General features: G+C 54.1%; 1 protein-coding gene across 4 annotated transcripts in view; it reads right to left on the reverse strand.

Annotated features, from left to right (window-relative positions):
- Positions 1-16,447, reverse strand: part of Lgr6 (leucine rich repeat containing G protein-coupled receptor 6) — a 118,974-nt gene that overhangs the window by 70,430 nt on the left and 32,097 nt on the right. For 3 of the 4 annotated variants that reach the window (XM_047521691.1, XM_047521689.1, XM_047521687.1), the window contains exon 4: positions 8,020-8,091. The exons of the other annotated variant lie outside the window; for it this stretch is intronic. In XM_047521691.1, coding sequence (XP_047377647.1) covers positions 8,020-8,091 — 72 coding nt within the window. The remainder of the gene's footprint in view (positions 1-8,019; positions 8,092-16,447) is intronic. 4 annotated transcript variants of the gene reach the window in all.

Raw genomic sequence — 16,447 nt, forward strand, 5'->3', positions numbered from 1 at the left:
CTGCACTGGGCCCAGGCACCACGCTGCTCCTGGGTGGCCCAGCTGGGGCCAAGTCTGTTCCAGACCAGCATTTATGGCTGGAAGAATCACCACCAGATCCCAGGCCCCAGCCCACCCTGGACACTCTCCTAGCATCTCTCAGGAGGCAAATTACCCATGTTCAGACCCTCATGGGCTGCAGGGGGCTGCCAGCCTGCCCACTCACCCACCTCAGAGCTGCCTCTGCCCTAGACGCATGTAGTAATCAACTCCCGGAACCTTGGGAAGATCCAAATACAGCAGCATATAATCATGGAGCCTGAAATAGCCGTGCCAGGGAGGCCATCTGCCACCTCGTGCATCCCTCGGGACCCCTCGGCTGGACCCCAGGGCACGCCTGGGTCCCAGGGTCCTCCCCGGCTGGCTGGCAAGTTGGGGGTGCTGACAGCACTCACCAGATCACCTGCAGAGCTCGGGGTGGGGAGCACAAGGAGCATTTCCATGGCGGGGTGGGCGACTTCAGGATGGGACCGTGGATCAGAGTTCCCAGACCTCAGGGCCGTGTTGCTCCCCTGTTCTGTCAGCTATTGTCCTCTCTCTGCCAGAGTCCCGCCATGCAGGCACAGCTGGCTCAAGGGCAGCTGATCCCCCTGACCTCCCTGTCATCCCCCAGACTCAACCTCAGCTTTTCAGCCCCACGTCCTGTACCATGGAATGTGGGCTCACTGCCCCTCCTTCCTGATCATCCCTGATAGTAGGTACAATGGCGATCCCCCACCACCACCCAAAAAAAGATCTATCAGTGTTCTAATTCCCAGAACCCATTAATGGGACCTTGTTTGGAAAAGGGTTTTTTCAGGTATAATCAAATTAAGGATCTTGAGATGAGATCATCAGGATCTGGGTTTAGGTTGGCTCTAAACCCAGTGACAAGTGTCCCTATAAAAGAGAGACCCAGGAGAAGAGGAAAAGACCATGTGAAGATGGAAGGCAGGGATTGAAGGGTGGCAGCCCAAGGAACGTGAAGCCATCAGAAGCTGGATGAGGCGAGGAAGGATCCTCCCCTAGAACTTCCTTGATTGCAGGCTTCTGGCCTCCAGGACTGTGAGAGGATGAATTTCTGTTGCTTGAAGCCACCTAGTTTGTGGTGGCTTTTTTACCACCTTCTTCCCATGTCAGCGGTTTTTAATCTTCAGCGCACCTCAGAATCTTCTAGAGGGCTTCCCCAAACACAGATTGCTGGGCCCGCTGTCAGAGACTTTGACCCATTAGTTCTAGGACTTGCATTTCTAACAGGCTCCCAAGTGCGGCTGCTGCTGCTCTGGAGACCACACCTTGAGAAGAGCGTACACTGCTCTGTCAGTTCTGTCCGGGTGTTCCCCGCTCTCTAGCCTCCATCCCTTCCTCGTCTCCTGGGCCTCTCCTTCCCTCAGTGCTCAGGAAGCCCAAGAGCAGGCCTCCTGGAGGGAATCCCCCCAACCCCCGCAGAACTGGCTCCTTCTTCTGAAATCACCCAGGCCTCCCTCTAGGGCCTCCTGAAGGCTTGCCTCCAGCAGGCTGCCGGTGAGGAGTGAAGCCATGGCTGGACTATCCTACCCTCACCCAAGACCCGACTTTGTTCCACCCCTGGCTCCATCTGTGGCCCTTGGGAGAGTCCCGGGCATGGCCTGTCCCTTCTCAGACCTGTGCGTAAGCTGGGGCTCTAGGTACATATGTTCCTCCTGATACCGGGTAAGATGGCTGAGCTGCTACTGGAAACAGGTATTAGTACCCCCATACTCTCTGAAGCTGGAAGGCCTGCTTAGTGCTAGAACTCCTCAGAGAAGGGCCAAAGCAGGACAATCCAGCATCCTCCAGCTGCTCCCGGCCAAGCTCTGCTCAAGGCCCGCTCTGGGAGTGAGTACTGTGGAAACACCACAATGGCCCATGCCCCACGTTGGCAGCCTCCTCATTCAACGCCTCAGACTTGCTCCGGGAGGCAGCCCTGCCTCACAGGTGTGTGTGTGGGTGCTGGGCCACCTGAATTTTTTTTATTTGTTCTTTTTAGTTATACATGACAGTAGAATGTATTCTGACATATCATACATACGTGCAGTATAACTTCCCGTCCTTGTGGTTGAACATGACACAGTTGCACAGGTCATGTCTTCATGTATTCATATGCGAACATAGGAAGGTCCAATTTATTCTACTGCCTTTCCCATTTCTATCCCCTTTCCCGTCCCTTCATTTCCCCTTGTCTAATTCAATGAAGTTCTATTCACCCCCTGCCTCATTATGTGTTAGCATCCACATATCAGAGAGAACATTCAGCGTTTGGTTTTTTGGGGGGTTGGCTTATTTCACTTGGCATGACAGTCTCCAGTTCCATCCATTTACCAGCAAAGCCATAATTTCATTCTTCTTTATGGCTGAGTAATATTCCATTGTGTATATATGCCACATTTTCTTTATCCATTCATCTGACGAAGGGCACCTAGGTTGGTTCCGAAGCTTGGCTATTATGAAATGAGCCAAACATCGATGTGGCCACCTGAATTTTGGCCCTGGTGCTGTGACAAGCCACTTCACCCTTTGTGCCTCAGTTGCTCATCTATACAGTGGGGTGACAAGCTGACTAGCAATATCTGTCCCAGAGGAGTATGGTGAGGACTGAGGCAATAAACAAGTGGCTCGTACTGGCCAAATGTTGTCCAAGTGCTGGTTCTTATTAGTCTGGCCCTGGGCATTATTTGGGGACAGAACTTAACCCTTGGAGGAGGGTCAGAGGTATGGAAACAGGGGCCTGTCCGGAAGCCCCCTGCATTTGGCGTTCCCTGGGAATACCTCCTATCCCTGTTCCCATGGGAACTCTGCCATTGGGCAGAATGACCGTCGTTTCTCCTGAGATGTGCAGGTGATCCCTCCTCAAGTGTGCAGCATCCTCGGGGGACTGGAAGGGCTCGAGGAGGGTGCTCTCCACTGCACAGAGAAAGACGGAGGCCCAGAGAGAACAAGCACACAGTAATCACAAGCAGTTCCAAAGCCAGTCATCCCATCAGGAAATCCTTGTATCTCTATGGCATGACATGCTCTTCCCAATCCTCCCACTTGACCCTCCCATTTTAGAGATGAGGAACTTCAGACTCAGAAGGGAGATGACTTCCCTTACAACTACTTAGTGACAGGACCAGGACTTAAATCTAAGTCTCTGAATCCTAAAACTTGTAGCTTCAGCGAGGTACTAAAGGATAAAGGTGAAGAGCATGGTGCTTTGGATTCAGAACCAAACTAAAATTCCAGCTCTATGCTATCCTAGCTCTGTGACCTTAAGCAAGTTCCTTCGTCTCTCTGGGTTTTAGTTGCCCCATCTATAAAGTGGACATGATAGAAGCTACTTTATAGGGCTTCCAGGATTAAATGAGAGAATGTGCTTCACATATTGAAGTGTGCCAAGAGGGAGCCACTCCTCCCTGCCCCAAGCCCAGCGACCTCCCCGTGCCCGCGGGCACATCCGCACGCACACATCTTTCCACCCAGCCTCTCTACCTCTTTCCCTTCGGCGGCTGCCAGCGTGTTTTCAATCGGCTGCCTTGAGCCGAAGGGGTTGTGGTCGTCCTAGCGGGTTCCAGTTGGGAGTCTGGTGCTGCTCTTGATTAATCTCCCAGCGCCACACACGTTTCATGTGGCTGTCCTTTGTAATTATGCGTTTCCCCCCTAGGGTGTCCAGGACCAGGCTGTTTTTCTATTTTCTCCCCTTTATTCCTGCCACTGTGCTTTCCCGACTCCTCTCCTGGGACCGCCGGTGGGAGCAGCTCCGTGCCCGGCTCCTCCTGGGCTGCTGCTCTATTTTTCCCGCTTTCCCCCCTCCCGGGCCCTGCCTCGCCCCCACCAGTTTCTATTTTCCCCCTGTCTCCGCTGGCTTCCCGCAGTTTCTCTTGGCCTGCGCTCAAGCCTGGCGTGACACGTCTGGCGTGACCGCCCTCCCCCTCCCACATCAGCTGGGGAAGGAAGCAAGTGTATCCAGGGAGGGGAACTTGGGGGGCTGGGTGCTGCCAGCCCAGGTGCCAAGCCAAACAGCTTGTGCGCCACGTCTGACTCTGTACCTGGGGCCTGGAATGCTGGGCAGGCTGGCCCCAACCCTACCCAGCCCCACCTAAGATTACCCCAAACTTAGTTCCTACTCCCCCAAGTCCAGTTCTAGCTGGTAGAAAGCAGGACCACCGGGCTGAGGCTCCGGGAATGTTTGAGAGGATGCAGGGACCCCTCCCTTCTGGAGATGAAGAGCGGTCATCTCCAGGGATGACCCCCTAGGTGTACCCTGCCTGCTCTGGGGAGAACCCCCACCCCTGGAGGAGCGCAGGCAGAGGTGTGTCCCCTGTGTGCCTTCCTCATTATTGGTTTTGCTGATACTCCTGGGAAAGCAGGAAGGTCACTGATGGTGGCCACCAAAAATGGCCTGTCCTGCAGATTCTGGAGTCCAACAACCCGGGTGCAGGTCTGTCTTCCCAATTCGCCAGTCCTGACCTTGGAGAACCCCCACACTTGTGTCTCTGTTTCCTCCTTGGATGGCAGTCGCTGGCTCACAGGGGCTCCACATATGGCCCTTATTCCACTTCTCCCTTCAGCCTAGCAACCGGGGCTGGTCTTGCTGTGCAAGAGGGAGGGACCAGAAACACGGGCAGCAGCACCACACTGAGGTCTGAGGTTGTCTGTCCTCGAATCCTCATCTTCCCAAAGCTCAGGACGTCACATCAATCACACAGACCCTGGGTTGGGTTATGCATCCCCCATTCACCACACACATGCACACACGCACACGCTGGTGACCCACAGGCAGAGTGACCAACCTTCCAGCCTGTCTGGTCACCCTCTGGCTTCACTTCTTATTTACTACTTGTCCAACACGTTCATCATGAGCTCTTATCATGTGCCAAGCTCTTGGTGACCTGATTCTCCACCCACCCTGAGGTCAAAGCCAGAGAACCGGTTGTCAACTTGACCTTTTTCCAACTCCCTCATTCATCGATGCTACTACGAATCATAACAGTAATTGTTCTAAGTTGTCTGCGCTCATCACCTCCTCTCTTGCTATCCTATCGAGGGACATAGATACCATTGTCACCCCCCTTTTAGTGATAAGGAAACAGAAGGACAGCTGTTGAGTAATCTGCTCAAGGTCTCCCAGATGGTAAGTGAAGGAGGTGAGATTTGAACCCAGGGAGTCCGATGCCAGAGTCCTGACCTGGCTTCTTGACATTCCAGAGTCCACCAACATCTCCTCTGTCCACTGTCCCTGCTTTGACCACTGTCATGCTCCCTTCGCTCAGGAGCCTCTTTGCTGGCTCCCCACCTCCAGGCTGGCCTCCATCTGCTGCCAAAATGATGGAGGGGAGACCCAAACCCCGTCACATTGCTCTCCTGCTAGGAGTCCTTTGACAGCTCCCCACTTAATTTGAGGCCCTAAGGATGGAACCCAGGCCCTCATGCGTGCCAGGCAAGCGTCCTACCACTGAGCCACACTCCCAGCCCAGCTCCCCACTGTCTTAAGCATAAAGTCCAGATCTTTAGCAAAGTCCTTGCTACCATCAGGCATCATCGCTTGCTAGTTCCAGATCTTTCCCCATCACCACCTTTCCCACTGGGCTCCCAACAGGACACATACGGTTCAGCCAAGTTCCCTCTGCAAATTCTCCAGAGCACACTCAGGATGCCTTCTTATCTCTGTGCCCTAGAGTGCACTGTTCCCTCTGCCTGTGACGTTCTTCCTCTTCACCTGACTGACACTTCCTAATCCTTCAAAACTCAACTCAGGTTTTGCTGCCCCAGTAAGGCCTCAACATTATTTGCAAAATGAATGAATCGATGACCCTTTAGATAAACAATATTACAGTAACATCACCGCATATCGCAGCTGGGTGCAATCTTTTGGAGTCCCTCTCATGTGTATTCCACACTCATCTTCGCGACAACCCTGTGAGGTAGGCCGGGAGGATACTTAGCCCCACAGTAGTCAGGGTTGGCACAAGCCACAGGACCACAAGCCAAGTTTTCTCTCTGGTTGGCTGGTGCTATTCTCACAGGACGGCAAGAGGCAAATCCATTCATCCGTCTTACATCTGGGGAAGCGGGGAATGGGGTGTCTGCCCCCTACCCTGATCCACCCAAGCATCAGGGAGCCAGGGGGCTGGGGATGGACACTAACTATCTAGTTCTCCAAGCCACAGGGGCTGCCCATGGCCCAGAAAGTGTAGGGGAAACTATGTGTCTAACTCAGAAGCTCCAGCCTCGTCTGAAAGTAAGACCTTTAGAACCCCTAAGCAAAAAATGGGATCCATGATTTTAAAAAAAATTTAAAAACAACTTAACCTTAAAATAAGTGCAAAGTTGTCCAGTGAAGTCCAAATTTTTTCCCATGAAGTCCTCTTTGATGCTCTGGATGAAATGTCAACCCCCCCACATACACACACACCCCTCTTATTTTTGGCTGTCCCCGTCCATTGCTGGTGCCCTAAGTAAATGTTTAGTCTGCCCCGCCAGGAGGGAGCAAGCACAGGCTTTCCTAGCCTTTGATCTCCTGACCTTGGCCCGAGGGGCACCAGGGTTGCTGGCTCTTCCAGGGGTGGGGCTGGCTGGAAGCAGAGAGGCCACTGGGGCCACAGGCCTAGACACATTGGGATGGAGGGTGAAAAGACGAGAAAATGAGGGGAAGCAGGTTCTGTCACCCAGGCCACTCAGGCAGGGTGGGGGAGGGCAGGCCCTGAGGTTTGGAAACAGAGCAGGAAGTTAGAGGATGGCCCCCGAAGTGTAGGGGATAAAGGACCTCAACATGGTGGCCGTGGCACAGCTAGCTAGGCAGGACCTCCATGACTGGGTTTTTTCTTTTTCCTCTCTCTTTTTTTTTTTGACTGGGAATTGAACCCAGAGGTGTTTTACCCTCCAGCCACATCCCCAGCCCTCTTTAATTTTGAGACAGGGTCTTGCTACATTGCTGAGGGTCTCTCTAAGTTTCTGAAGCTGGTCTTGAACTTGCGATCCTCCTGCCTCAGCCTCCTGAGCTGCGGGATGACAGGCATGGGCCACTGTGCCCCACTGGACACATGTTTTTATGGTGAAATGGGGGCCAAATGTCAGCCACAGAGAGAAAAGCCACCTCCCCACCTGCCACTCAAGGCAGGCAGGACAGTTCTGAGTCGTCTGACTTCCACATCCTTGCACTGGGCCGGGCCACGGCAGGTCCTAAAGCTGCGAATACCAGAGGCCTTTGTCCTCTATGCTGTCAGTGTCTCTGTTCCTCCTGCTGGCTACTGTCATGCCTAATCTTGTCCTCCAACTTTGATTTCTCCCAAAATATGAATTCATTCTCCAGTAGGATAATGAGATGTCACTGAAAATACAGCGGGGTTCCACAGGCACTTCCGAGGCACCTACCCTGTCCCAGGTCTGTGCTCTGCTCTGTGTGGACAGAACCCAGCACTGATCCAGAGGACCACTGGGTTGGGTTCCATCCCCCTGGAGCACCTGTTCCTGCTTCCCCCACAGGCTTGGTCTTGCTGCCATAATGCCCCTGCTGGTTAAGAGAGGAACTGCAGGGCTCCTTGGAGGAATGGGGGCTGTCACGGGTGGCCCATGACTACCGGTCCTCCCTCCCATCTTCCCTCCTCGTGCAGAGCCTCTGGGGCAGGAGCAGCCTATGTGGAGGAGACGGCCCCTTCCCGACGTTCTCTGGGGCGGCAATCTCCACCCTGCACCCCAGGCTGCCATGGCAGAAGGCCAGTTGCCTCAGGACTGCTGCCCCGGTGGCCCTACCTGGGGAGGTCCCATTCCCACAGCCCTGCAGTGGAGGTCTTCCTTCCCCCAAACACACACAAGTGTACACAGACACACCGCTGCCGACAACAACAAAAAACCCCAAAGAAACCGAAGCCAGGGGTAGCCAGCTGTTGGAACAGAGTGGAGAAGGGGACCTGCAGGAGAAGGGAGGGTGGAGGCGGGGGGCCTGCACTGTGACTCAGGCCCCAGGAAGCTGGTGATCCCCGAGACAGCCCTGGGGTGACTCACAGAGACTGCAGGCCCGGCAGCTCCCACAGCGCTTCTGCCGGGATCCCTCCCAGCTGGTTGTTCTGCAGCATCCTGGAAGGAAAAAGGGGCTTTGAGGACCCACGGGGAATGAGGACAGGGGTGGCAGGGGTGAGGGCTTCTCCCTTGAATCCCCTGCCCCAAGCCAGGCCCCGCCCCCTTGCTTGAGAGCCCCAGAGGGAATCCTGGCCCAGCCCCTCCCCACTACTGTTAGTGGGGAGTCAGAGGCTGTGGAGGTATGTGGGTGCACTGGAGGCTGGGAGGCCCAGCGTGGGGAGAGAGCATCTCAGAAGAGCTTTCAGGACAAGGCAGGAGGAAAGAGAATGACAAAAAGAAGGGGAGATGTGCTCAAAGCAACAAGAGCGGAAGTCAGAATCCATGGAATTCTGCCGAAGTTTGGCCAGCAAGCATGTGGGGAAATGTTGGTTTTTCTCCCTCGGCCTCAGTTTCTCCGTCCATTAAACTGAGAGGTTCGTGGTTTCTTTGTGGAAGGGGAGTACGTGGATGAGGGTAAGGACACCCCTAGGGTGTCAGGGCTCCAGGAGTCCTTGCCTATAGCTACTGTTTGAAACCCAGCACAGTGGCACACCCCTGTCATCCCAGTGACTTGGGAGACTGAGGAAGGAGGATCCCAAGTTCAAAGCTAGCCTGGACAACTTAGTGAAACCCTGTCTCAAAATAAAATTAAAATGGTAGCTCAGTGGTAGAGTACCACTGGTTTTTATCCCTAGTACCACAAGAAAAGAGAAGGAAGGAAGGAAGAAAAGAAAGAAAGGAAGGAAGGGAGGGAGGGAGGAAGAAAGGAGGGGAGGAAGGAAGGAAGGAGAGAGAGAGGAAAAAAAGAATTGGAAGTACGCTAGATCAGCACATCAGCCTGTTCTGGTGGGCCAGTCTTATGACAGCATTCAAAAAGGTACCGACCAACCAGTGGAAATGAGCCTCACCGAGCTGCCTTCCTAGAACAGGGGCTGGGCCATAGGACCCCAGGATGTCTCCCCAGGCTGGGGTCCCGGAGCTCCTGGGGGCCTGGGGAGAGCAGAGGGGCAGAGAGCATGCAGGCAGGAGCAAAGGCAGAATGGGGTGCCTTTCCAGGAGGTGCTGAGGAACCGGCCAACTCCGGGCAGCAGAGGGGCCTTAGGACATTTTGAGGAAGGCACTCCACAGTGCAGGAAGTCCCTGAGGCAGGGCCCTGAGCAAGGGTCCTGCTTGCCTGTTTCTAAGGGAGACGCTGGGGGACAAAATGGGAGGGAAGCCCTTGGTAACTACTGCCATCAAAACTTCCTTTGCCCCTGAGCTACCAGATCCAAAAAGGAGAAGAAGGGCACCCAGGGAGTACGAGCTCGGGAAATAGCTGGGGAGGCAGGAAGGACAAGGCGACTGTCCCAGGCAGGGCGAGGGAGCTGTTGCAAGCACCCTGTCCTGGGAGGAGCCAGGTGCATTTGTAGGTCTGCCTCCGCTGGCCAGGCGCCTAGGGGATTGTTGGGGGAGAGGGTGGGGTGCTGGGCTCTCAGCGAGCACCTACTATGCACCCAGTATGTCACTGCACTGAGGGTCCTGTCTTCCCTCTGTGATGTACTGTCAGTCCTCGTCCAGAGGGGAAGACTAAGACCCCAAGAGGAAAAACACCTTGCCCAAAGTCACCTGGGTATCACTGGGCTTCAGGAAATAGGGCTCATTTGCTGACCTTGGAGTTTAGTAAGAGCCGGTGTGCCATGCGCCCGTCTTGGGGCGTCACAGGTATTCAACCAAACTTATCCTTGTCATGACTCCACCAGATCATTGTGAGGTCCCACAGCTGATAAGGGACAGAGCTGGGGTTTGAATCCAGAGTTTGGATGCTTGACCAATGACACCACATAGCACCTATCCAGATGGTAGGGTAAAGCAGGGGCCAGAAAATGCTGAGGGGTAAGATGATGAGCCTGGTCGTCATTGGTGCCTCCCGTGTGACTGTCCAGGTCAGGGTCACACCGGTTACCTTCCTCGATCTCCTCTTATGGATGTGTGAAGACCCCAGATACGAATAGAACCACGTCACCACAAGGACAGAATGATCGTCCACTGCAGGACTGTGGGGGTGCCGAGAGAAGCCCCTGGTGCAGGCGAAGCTGAGGATGGGAGAACAAAGGCAGACTCGGGGCCACCCTGGGACTGGGGTCTTGCCCAGCAGGAGAGGGAGGGCAGCGTGGGGGAAGGCCCAGGCCCTGAGCAGCCGGAGGACCCCGACCCTTTCCACGCACACTCCTGATCCCGAAGGTCTCCGCCTCCTGGCCTCTCCAGCCCAGGCCCTACATGGTGCTTTCCAATGACACGATTTTCCTTCATGAGTGGAATTTAAACCTGCGCCTCTCCCGCTTCCTTAAATATGACGCCCCACATGCAGGCTCTGGTCAGGTGGCCTGGGACTGTAGTCTAAGCTCTGCCCCTCTCTAGGTGTGTGATAGGTGAAGCACTTAAACCCCCCGGGACTCCTCTATCAACTGGGGTTAATAACAGTGACCTCACGCGCTGACTATGGTCAAATAAAAGAGCCTTCATAAACCCTACGCAGCCGTGTCTCACACACAAGAAAAACTAAAGGGACACTGACTAACGTCACTGACTGTTGTTATTAATATCTGGTCTCGGTTCTACCACTAACTGGAGGACTGGAGTAAGTCACTCCCCTTCCCTGAGCCTCAAGAAGCTGCCAGAAGAGGCACAAACCTCACTCAGTGGTAGCATTCAAGGGTTCGGTCTCACAGGATCACACACAAAGAAGTACCAGGTCAACCAGTGATCCGCTCTTCAGGTTCCTCTCCTAGAACTGGGCCTGCTTGGCCACGGGACTCCAGGCAGCTCCCCAGGCCAGGGTGTTGGAGCTCCTGGGAACCTGCGACCCCAAATGCAGGGTAGAGGAGCCCAGGACATACTGGCGGGAGCCTTCTGTCCCTCCCGCATTCTGACTTCTTTCAGGGAAAAGATGAGCACTTCACTCCCCACCTCAGTGGGGAATCACCTTGATTCTCACCCAGAGGCCTCTGCAGGCGTGGAGCAAAGACACAGGGGAAATGGTGGTTGGGAAAGGGGGTCAGGGCTGCTCAGGCCGCACAGAGCCCCAGGCCTCTAGGCCCCAGGCTAGGCCTGCACAGGCGCACTTCCACCCTCAGTGAGCACCTCTCTGCATCTCCAACCTCTGAGAAGCCCCACCCTTCCTCTGCCAAATCCTAAACAGAGAAATCTAGAAAGGCCTTTAAGGTGTAGGAATTGTACTCCCTACACAGATTCTGCAGCATCCTCACAGGGAACTTAAATTCTCTTCCACTGGAACTTTTAGAAGGGATCAGCCTCTTTTTCAAGATGAAGAGATGGAAGCTGAGAGGGGTGTTGACTTGTCCTGAGTTGCAAAGCGAATTAACGGCAGAACTGGGACCAGGATCTCAGTCCTCTCTCCCGGGACAGTGCTTTTGTGGCCACCTTCCCTACTTCTCTTGCTGGCCCTGGTTCTGCCTGGTGAGAGAGAGTCTATTAAATCCTATACTCCCAACCCTGACTGCATGTTCGAATCACCTGGAAGGTTTTTAAATTCCCAATGCCCAGGCACACTGTAACCCAGTTAAGTCTCTGGGACAGAGTCCTTAGGGGAGGAATATTAGACATTCACAGTTTATCAAATTCACAATGATTTTTTTTCTTATTTTGTCTTTTTTTTTTTTTTTTTTTTTTCTTTTCTTTCTTTTCTTGGTTACTGGGATTGAACCCTGACCCTTGCACATATTAAGCAATTGCTCTACCACTGAACCCCCCGCCCCCCGTCATTTTTATTTTCTTTTGAGATGGGATCTCACTAAACTGCCCAGGCTGGCCTCCAACTTGCAATCCTCCTGCCTCAGCCTCCCAAATTGCTGGGATTACAGGTGTCATTTCCACACCTGGCTTCAGGTGATTCTTATGTGGAGGTGAGTCTGGCAGAAGTCTAGTCCTCAGCACCCTCCCTCCTTGTGTCCTGGTGTTTTAGTCAGCTTTTTCTCTGTTGTGACGTAAGGACCCAACCAGAACAATTGTAGAGGAGGAAAGGTTTATTAGAGGGCTCACGGTTTCAGAGGTCTTAGTCCATAGAAGGCTAGCTCCATTCCTTGGGGTGGAATATCATGGTGGAAGAGTGTGGCAGAGGGAAGCGGCTCACATGATGATCAGGAAGCAAGAAAGAGAGAGACTTCACTCTCCAGATACAAAATTTGTATGCTATGGCCACACCCCCAATGAGCCACTTCCTCCAGCCACACCCCACCTGCCTCCAGTTACCACTCAGTTAATCCCATTAGGGATTAACCCACTGATTAGGTGAAGGCTATGACCCAATCATTTCTCCCCCAAACCTTGCGTTGTCTCACCTGTGAGCTTTTGGGGAACACCACATCTAAACCATAACACCTGGGGAACATCTGGTCAGAGAGGCACTGGGGGCAGGACCAGGAGTACCACAGCCAGAAGGTCCTACAGGTGACTCAGCAGAGGTTCCAAAGCCCTTTCTTTGGTTCTGTAAAGGTGCCTTGGGGTTCCTGGAGTGGACAAGACAGAGCCTGGAGCTTCCCCGACATATACTCAGAGTCCCCTCTCAGCTGTTTTATATGTCGAGACTTCTACACAAGGTGTTTCTAAATTTCTGTTTTTTTCTCTCTCTCTTTTTCCTTTTTTAGGTGCGGTGCTGGGGCTCCATCCACGCTAGACCAGAGCTCTACCACTGACCTATACCCTCAGCCTTTGTTTTAAGTTTTTGTAGCTAAAGATGTTGGGAAATTTATTCAAAGGATCCATTTTAAATGATGAAACAATGATTGGCAGGGAGAAGACATCGAATGTCCTCCCTGGCACCGACTCTGGTGAGGTCCAGCGTCTGGGCTCCAGTTTTCTGGCTGCACTCGAGACCCATTTCCTGTCAGCCAAGCCCTTGGAAGGACGCAGGCGACCGGCTGTGTGTGCCTGGTGTAGAGGAATGGCCCTGAGGGTCTCCCTGGGCTCCGGACAGCCGGGCCCATGAGGCAGGCCAGCGAGGCTCACACAGAGCCTGGCAGTCCCCAGAGGCTCACACGTCCCTCGTGGGGTCAGTTTGTTCAGTTCATCAACACAGATGGCCCCAGCTCTGGGGCAGGCACGGTCACTGTCTGGCCAGGTGGAGAGTAAACACAGTCCATGACAACCCCAGGCAGACCCATGTCCCTGGCACAGGGGCCCTAGAGGCTGGCACGGGGAGATGTCCTCAAGGATGGGCCAGAGAGATTCTTTCCCTCCTGTTCCTTCCTCTGTGCCCTCCAGCCAGGGCTTCAGAGGGATGGGCCGCTCAGAAGAAGTGAGCTCCCTTCCAGACCCTTATCTTCACCAAGATGGCACAGGCGAGGAAACTGCAGTCACCGGCTCCCAGGGGTTCTGGGGCTCAGCCCAGGAGGAAGGCTTCTAGGGAAATCTGCCCAGTCTACCGGAGCCAGGGCCCGGAGGTAAGGCCCTGACTGTCAGCCCCTGCTTCCCGGATCTGGCTCTGGTGAGGTAACCAAGGCCCAAGGGGAGTTTCTCCTTTCTTTTCTTTCTCCCCTTCTCTCTCTCTCTCTCTCTTTCTCTCTCTCTCTCTCTCTCTCTCTCTCTCTCTCTCTCTCTCTCTCTCTTCTCTCTTCTCTCTTCTCTCTTCTCTCTTTCCTCCCCCAGTATTAGGGATTGAACCTAGGGGGTACTTTACTCCTGAGCCACATCCCCAGACCTTTTTGTTTTATTTTGAGACAGGGTCTCTCTAAGTTGCTGAGGCTGGCCTGGTACTAGTGATCCTCCTGCCTCAGCCTCCTGAGTTGCTGGGATCACATATATGCCACTGTGCCCAGTACCAGCAGGAATCTTTGTAGATGGAGCAACGGAATCCTGATGCAGGGAGGGCACCGGCCCTGGCTGGTCCTCAGAGGAGTGGACTAAGGCCTGACTAAAGACTAAGGTCCTGCTCTCTGGTCTTGCAGGAGGAAAACCTTGGAGAAAGAAGCCTGGTGGGGCTGGAAGCTTTTGAGATAAAGACCCAGAGGCTTAACAGACACACATCCTGCACCCAGGGGCTCTGGCCAAGCTACCGCCAGGCCCTGTAGACACTCAGGACAGGACCCTTGGAGGTGTGGCCATTGTCCCATGTGCTTGGGGCAGCAAGAACTGTGGCTTCCCTTGGGACGGCACCAGCAGTGAGCCTGGTAGGGAATCCGATGTCTGGACAGAAAGGAGCCCAGGGCTGGCCACTTCCTGTGGGGACCAACTCTCCTGATCCAAGAAAGCAGAGACGGGCGAAGCCCTAGCGAGAACTCCAGGGCTGGCATGGGGGGAGGACACGAGAGGGGTGCTGCCAACATCCCTTCAGAGAGTTCAGAGAGGATCCGAGAGGGAATCCACTTTATTGACTCCTTTGCCTCTGGGAGGGTAAAAAGGAGGCAGAGTGTCTCCCAGGAACCACTAGGCCTGGGAGAAAGGAAGTTGCAGTTCGGAGAAGGTCCCCAACATAGAGAAGACCAGGAAGCGGCTGAGGACCCCTGGAACAAAAGGAGGCTCTCTGGCTGGGGGTGCACACTACCGTCTATTTCTCTTGCAGGTCTGAAAGCCAAACAATAAAAAGACCCGCGACAAGGGAACGTCAGACACCGGGAAGGTCACGGTGCCAGGATGCTTGTGGAATCTTCTGGAAGCACTGGAGTGAGAGGATGCCCCTTCCTAAGGCAGAGGTCTGCAGGCAGAGGAAGGACACGCAGGTGGTGGCCAAACGGAGGTCACTGGCAGAATGGGGGTGGATGGGCTGGCTGGCCTCTGCTCTCCCGGCTGCCCTGCGGCTGCGCCAAGGCGCCGTGGGTGGAAAGGGGGTGGCGGGCCCCTGCGGTTTCTCCTAGGCTTTGATTTATTGCCTAATGCAGGCAGAGAAGAAAGAGGAGGCTCATCTCTAAGCCAGAGTCTTAGGAGCGGGACGTGAGTCTCCCATCTTCTGAAGGCCCAGCAAACAGAGCCCTGCTCTCTAATCCGGCTGCAGGTCTGAGCCTGCCACTGGGCACAGACATGCCACCAAGCAGGCCGCCTGCACCCCGCGTCTGGTTCAGAATACTTCCCCACCCCCCGGGACATGGTGGTTATGGGGAGCAAGAGAGAGAGAAGAGGCAGAGAGGAGACAGGAGAGGCAGGGCGCAGAGGGGCAGAGAGGGAGAGAAAGGTCTGAGGCCAGAGAGGAGGCAAGACAGGAGGCTGAGGCTGGGACAGAGACAGGCGGGACCCAGGGGCAGAGTAAAGAATGAAGGAGGGATAGAGGTCAGGAGAGCCCCAAGAGCCAGAGATCAGAGGCAGATGGAGAGAGAGCTGGCGACCAGAGGTGCCCGGCGAAAGTGCTTAGGTGTGGATTATTGGCTGGTTGGAAGCCAGTTCATGGACCATGTGGGAAGGGCCACTCCTAGTCCAAAAGCAACTTTAAGAAAATTAGAAGAAGGTATCTCTTTCTGAATGGGTGCAGCATCAAGCCAGGGAACAGAACTGGATTTCAGTCCCTTATCCCCTCAGGCAGATGCTCCTGTGCAGTCAACAACCTGCTCAACTATACAAAGAAAACCTGCAAGTGTAGTCGGGGCTGAAGGAGTAACAGAGCTGGAGAAAGGCTCAACACCTTAGGGAAACCTCCAAATGACCATTCTTTTGCTTCAGAATCAGCCCCCTAAGATCCTCAGTTTCTTCCCAAACCAATCCCTGGGGTAGGGGTCCTCCCCAGGAAACCCACCTTCAGATTCTGTGTTTCCACCTCCGCTACCCTCACTCATCATACGGACACAAGGAGGCCTCGGGGAGGACAGTATTAGTTGGGATGAAGTGAGTCATGGATTGAGATGAGAGGAGATGGTACCTCAGTCTTCTCTTCTCTCAAATGAATCATCAGTCCAATGGCAAGGGAAAGCCAGGTAAGTAAGGCAAGGTCCCCCCCAACTCTCACTTTCCTTTTGCTTCAAAGAGAAGGTGAAAGGCACTGGGAGGAAGCAGCCTGAAGGCTGAAGGAGAAGATTTGTGACCGGAAACTCAGAGCTAAAGGCACAGAGACTCAAAAAGAAAAATGGAGAAAGAGAATCCATCAGGATTCCACCCCCCCCCCCCAACTCCCAGGAAACAGTCTTCTGCCTCTCCTGGCCTGAGGGGTCTCAGGGAGGGCGCTGGGGTCTGCATCTGAACTCTGCCCCACAAGGCCCCGTGCCTTTGGTCATTAGGCACAGCACAAAACCAAAAAAAAAAAAAGAGAGAGAGAGACTTCATTTCCCTCTAGGGGTGCCACGCCCATCAGGAGATTCAACGTTTGTCTACAAGTCATCGAGTTTGTTGCAGACAAGACAGAGCCAAGAACTGGAAATCATGAGTGAAGATGAAAGTGAAGATAAAGTCAAAATGC

Source organism: Sciurus carolinensis, chromosome 12 (assembly GCF_902686445.1).
Source record: "Sciurus carolinensis chromosome 12, mSciCar1.2, whole genome shotgun sequence".
NCBI lineage: Eukaryota > Metazoa > Chordata > Mammalia > Rodentia > Sciuridae > Sciurus > Sciurus carolinensis.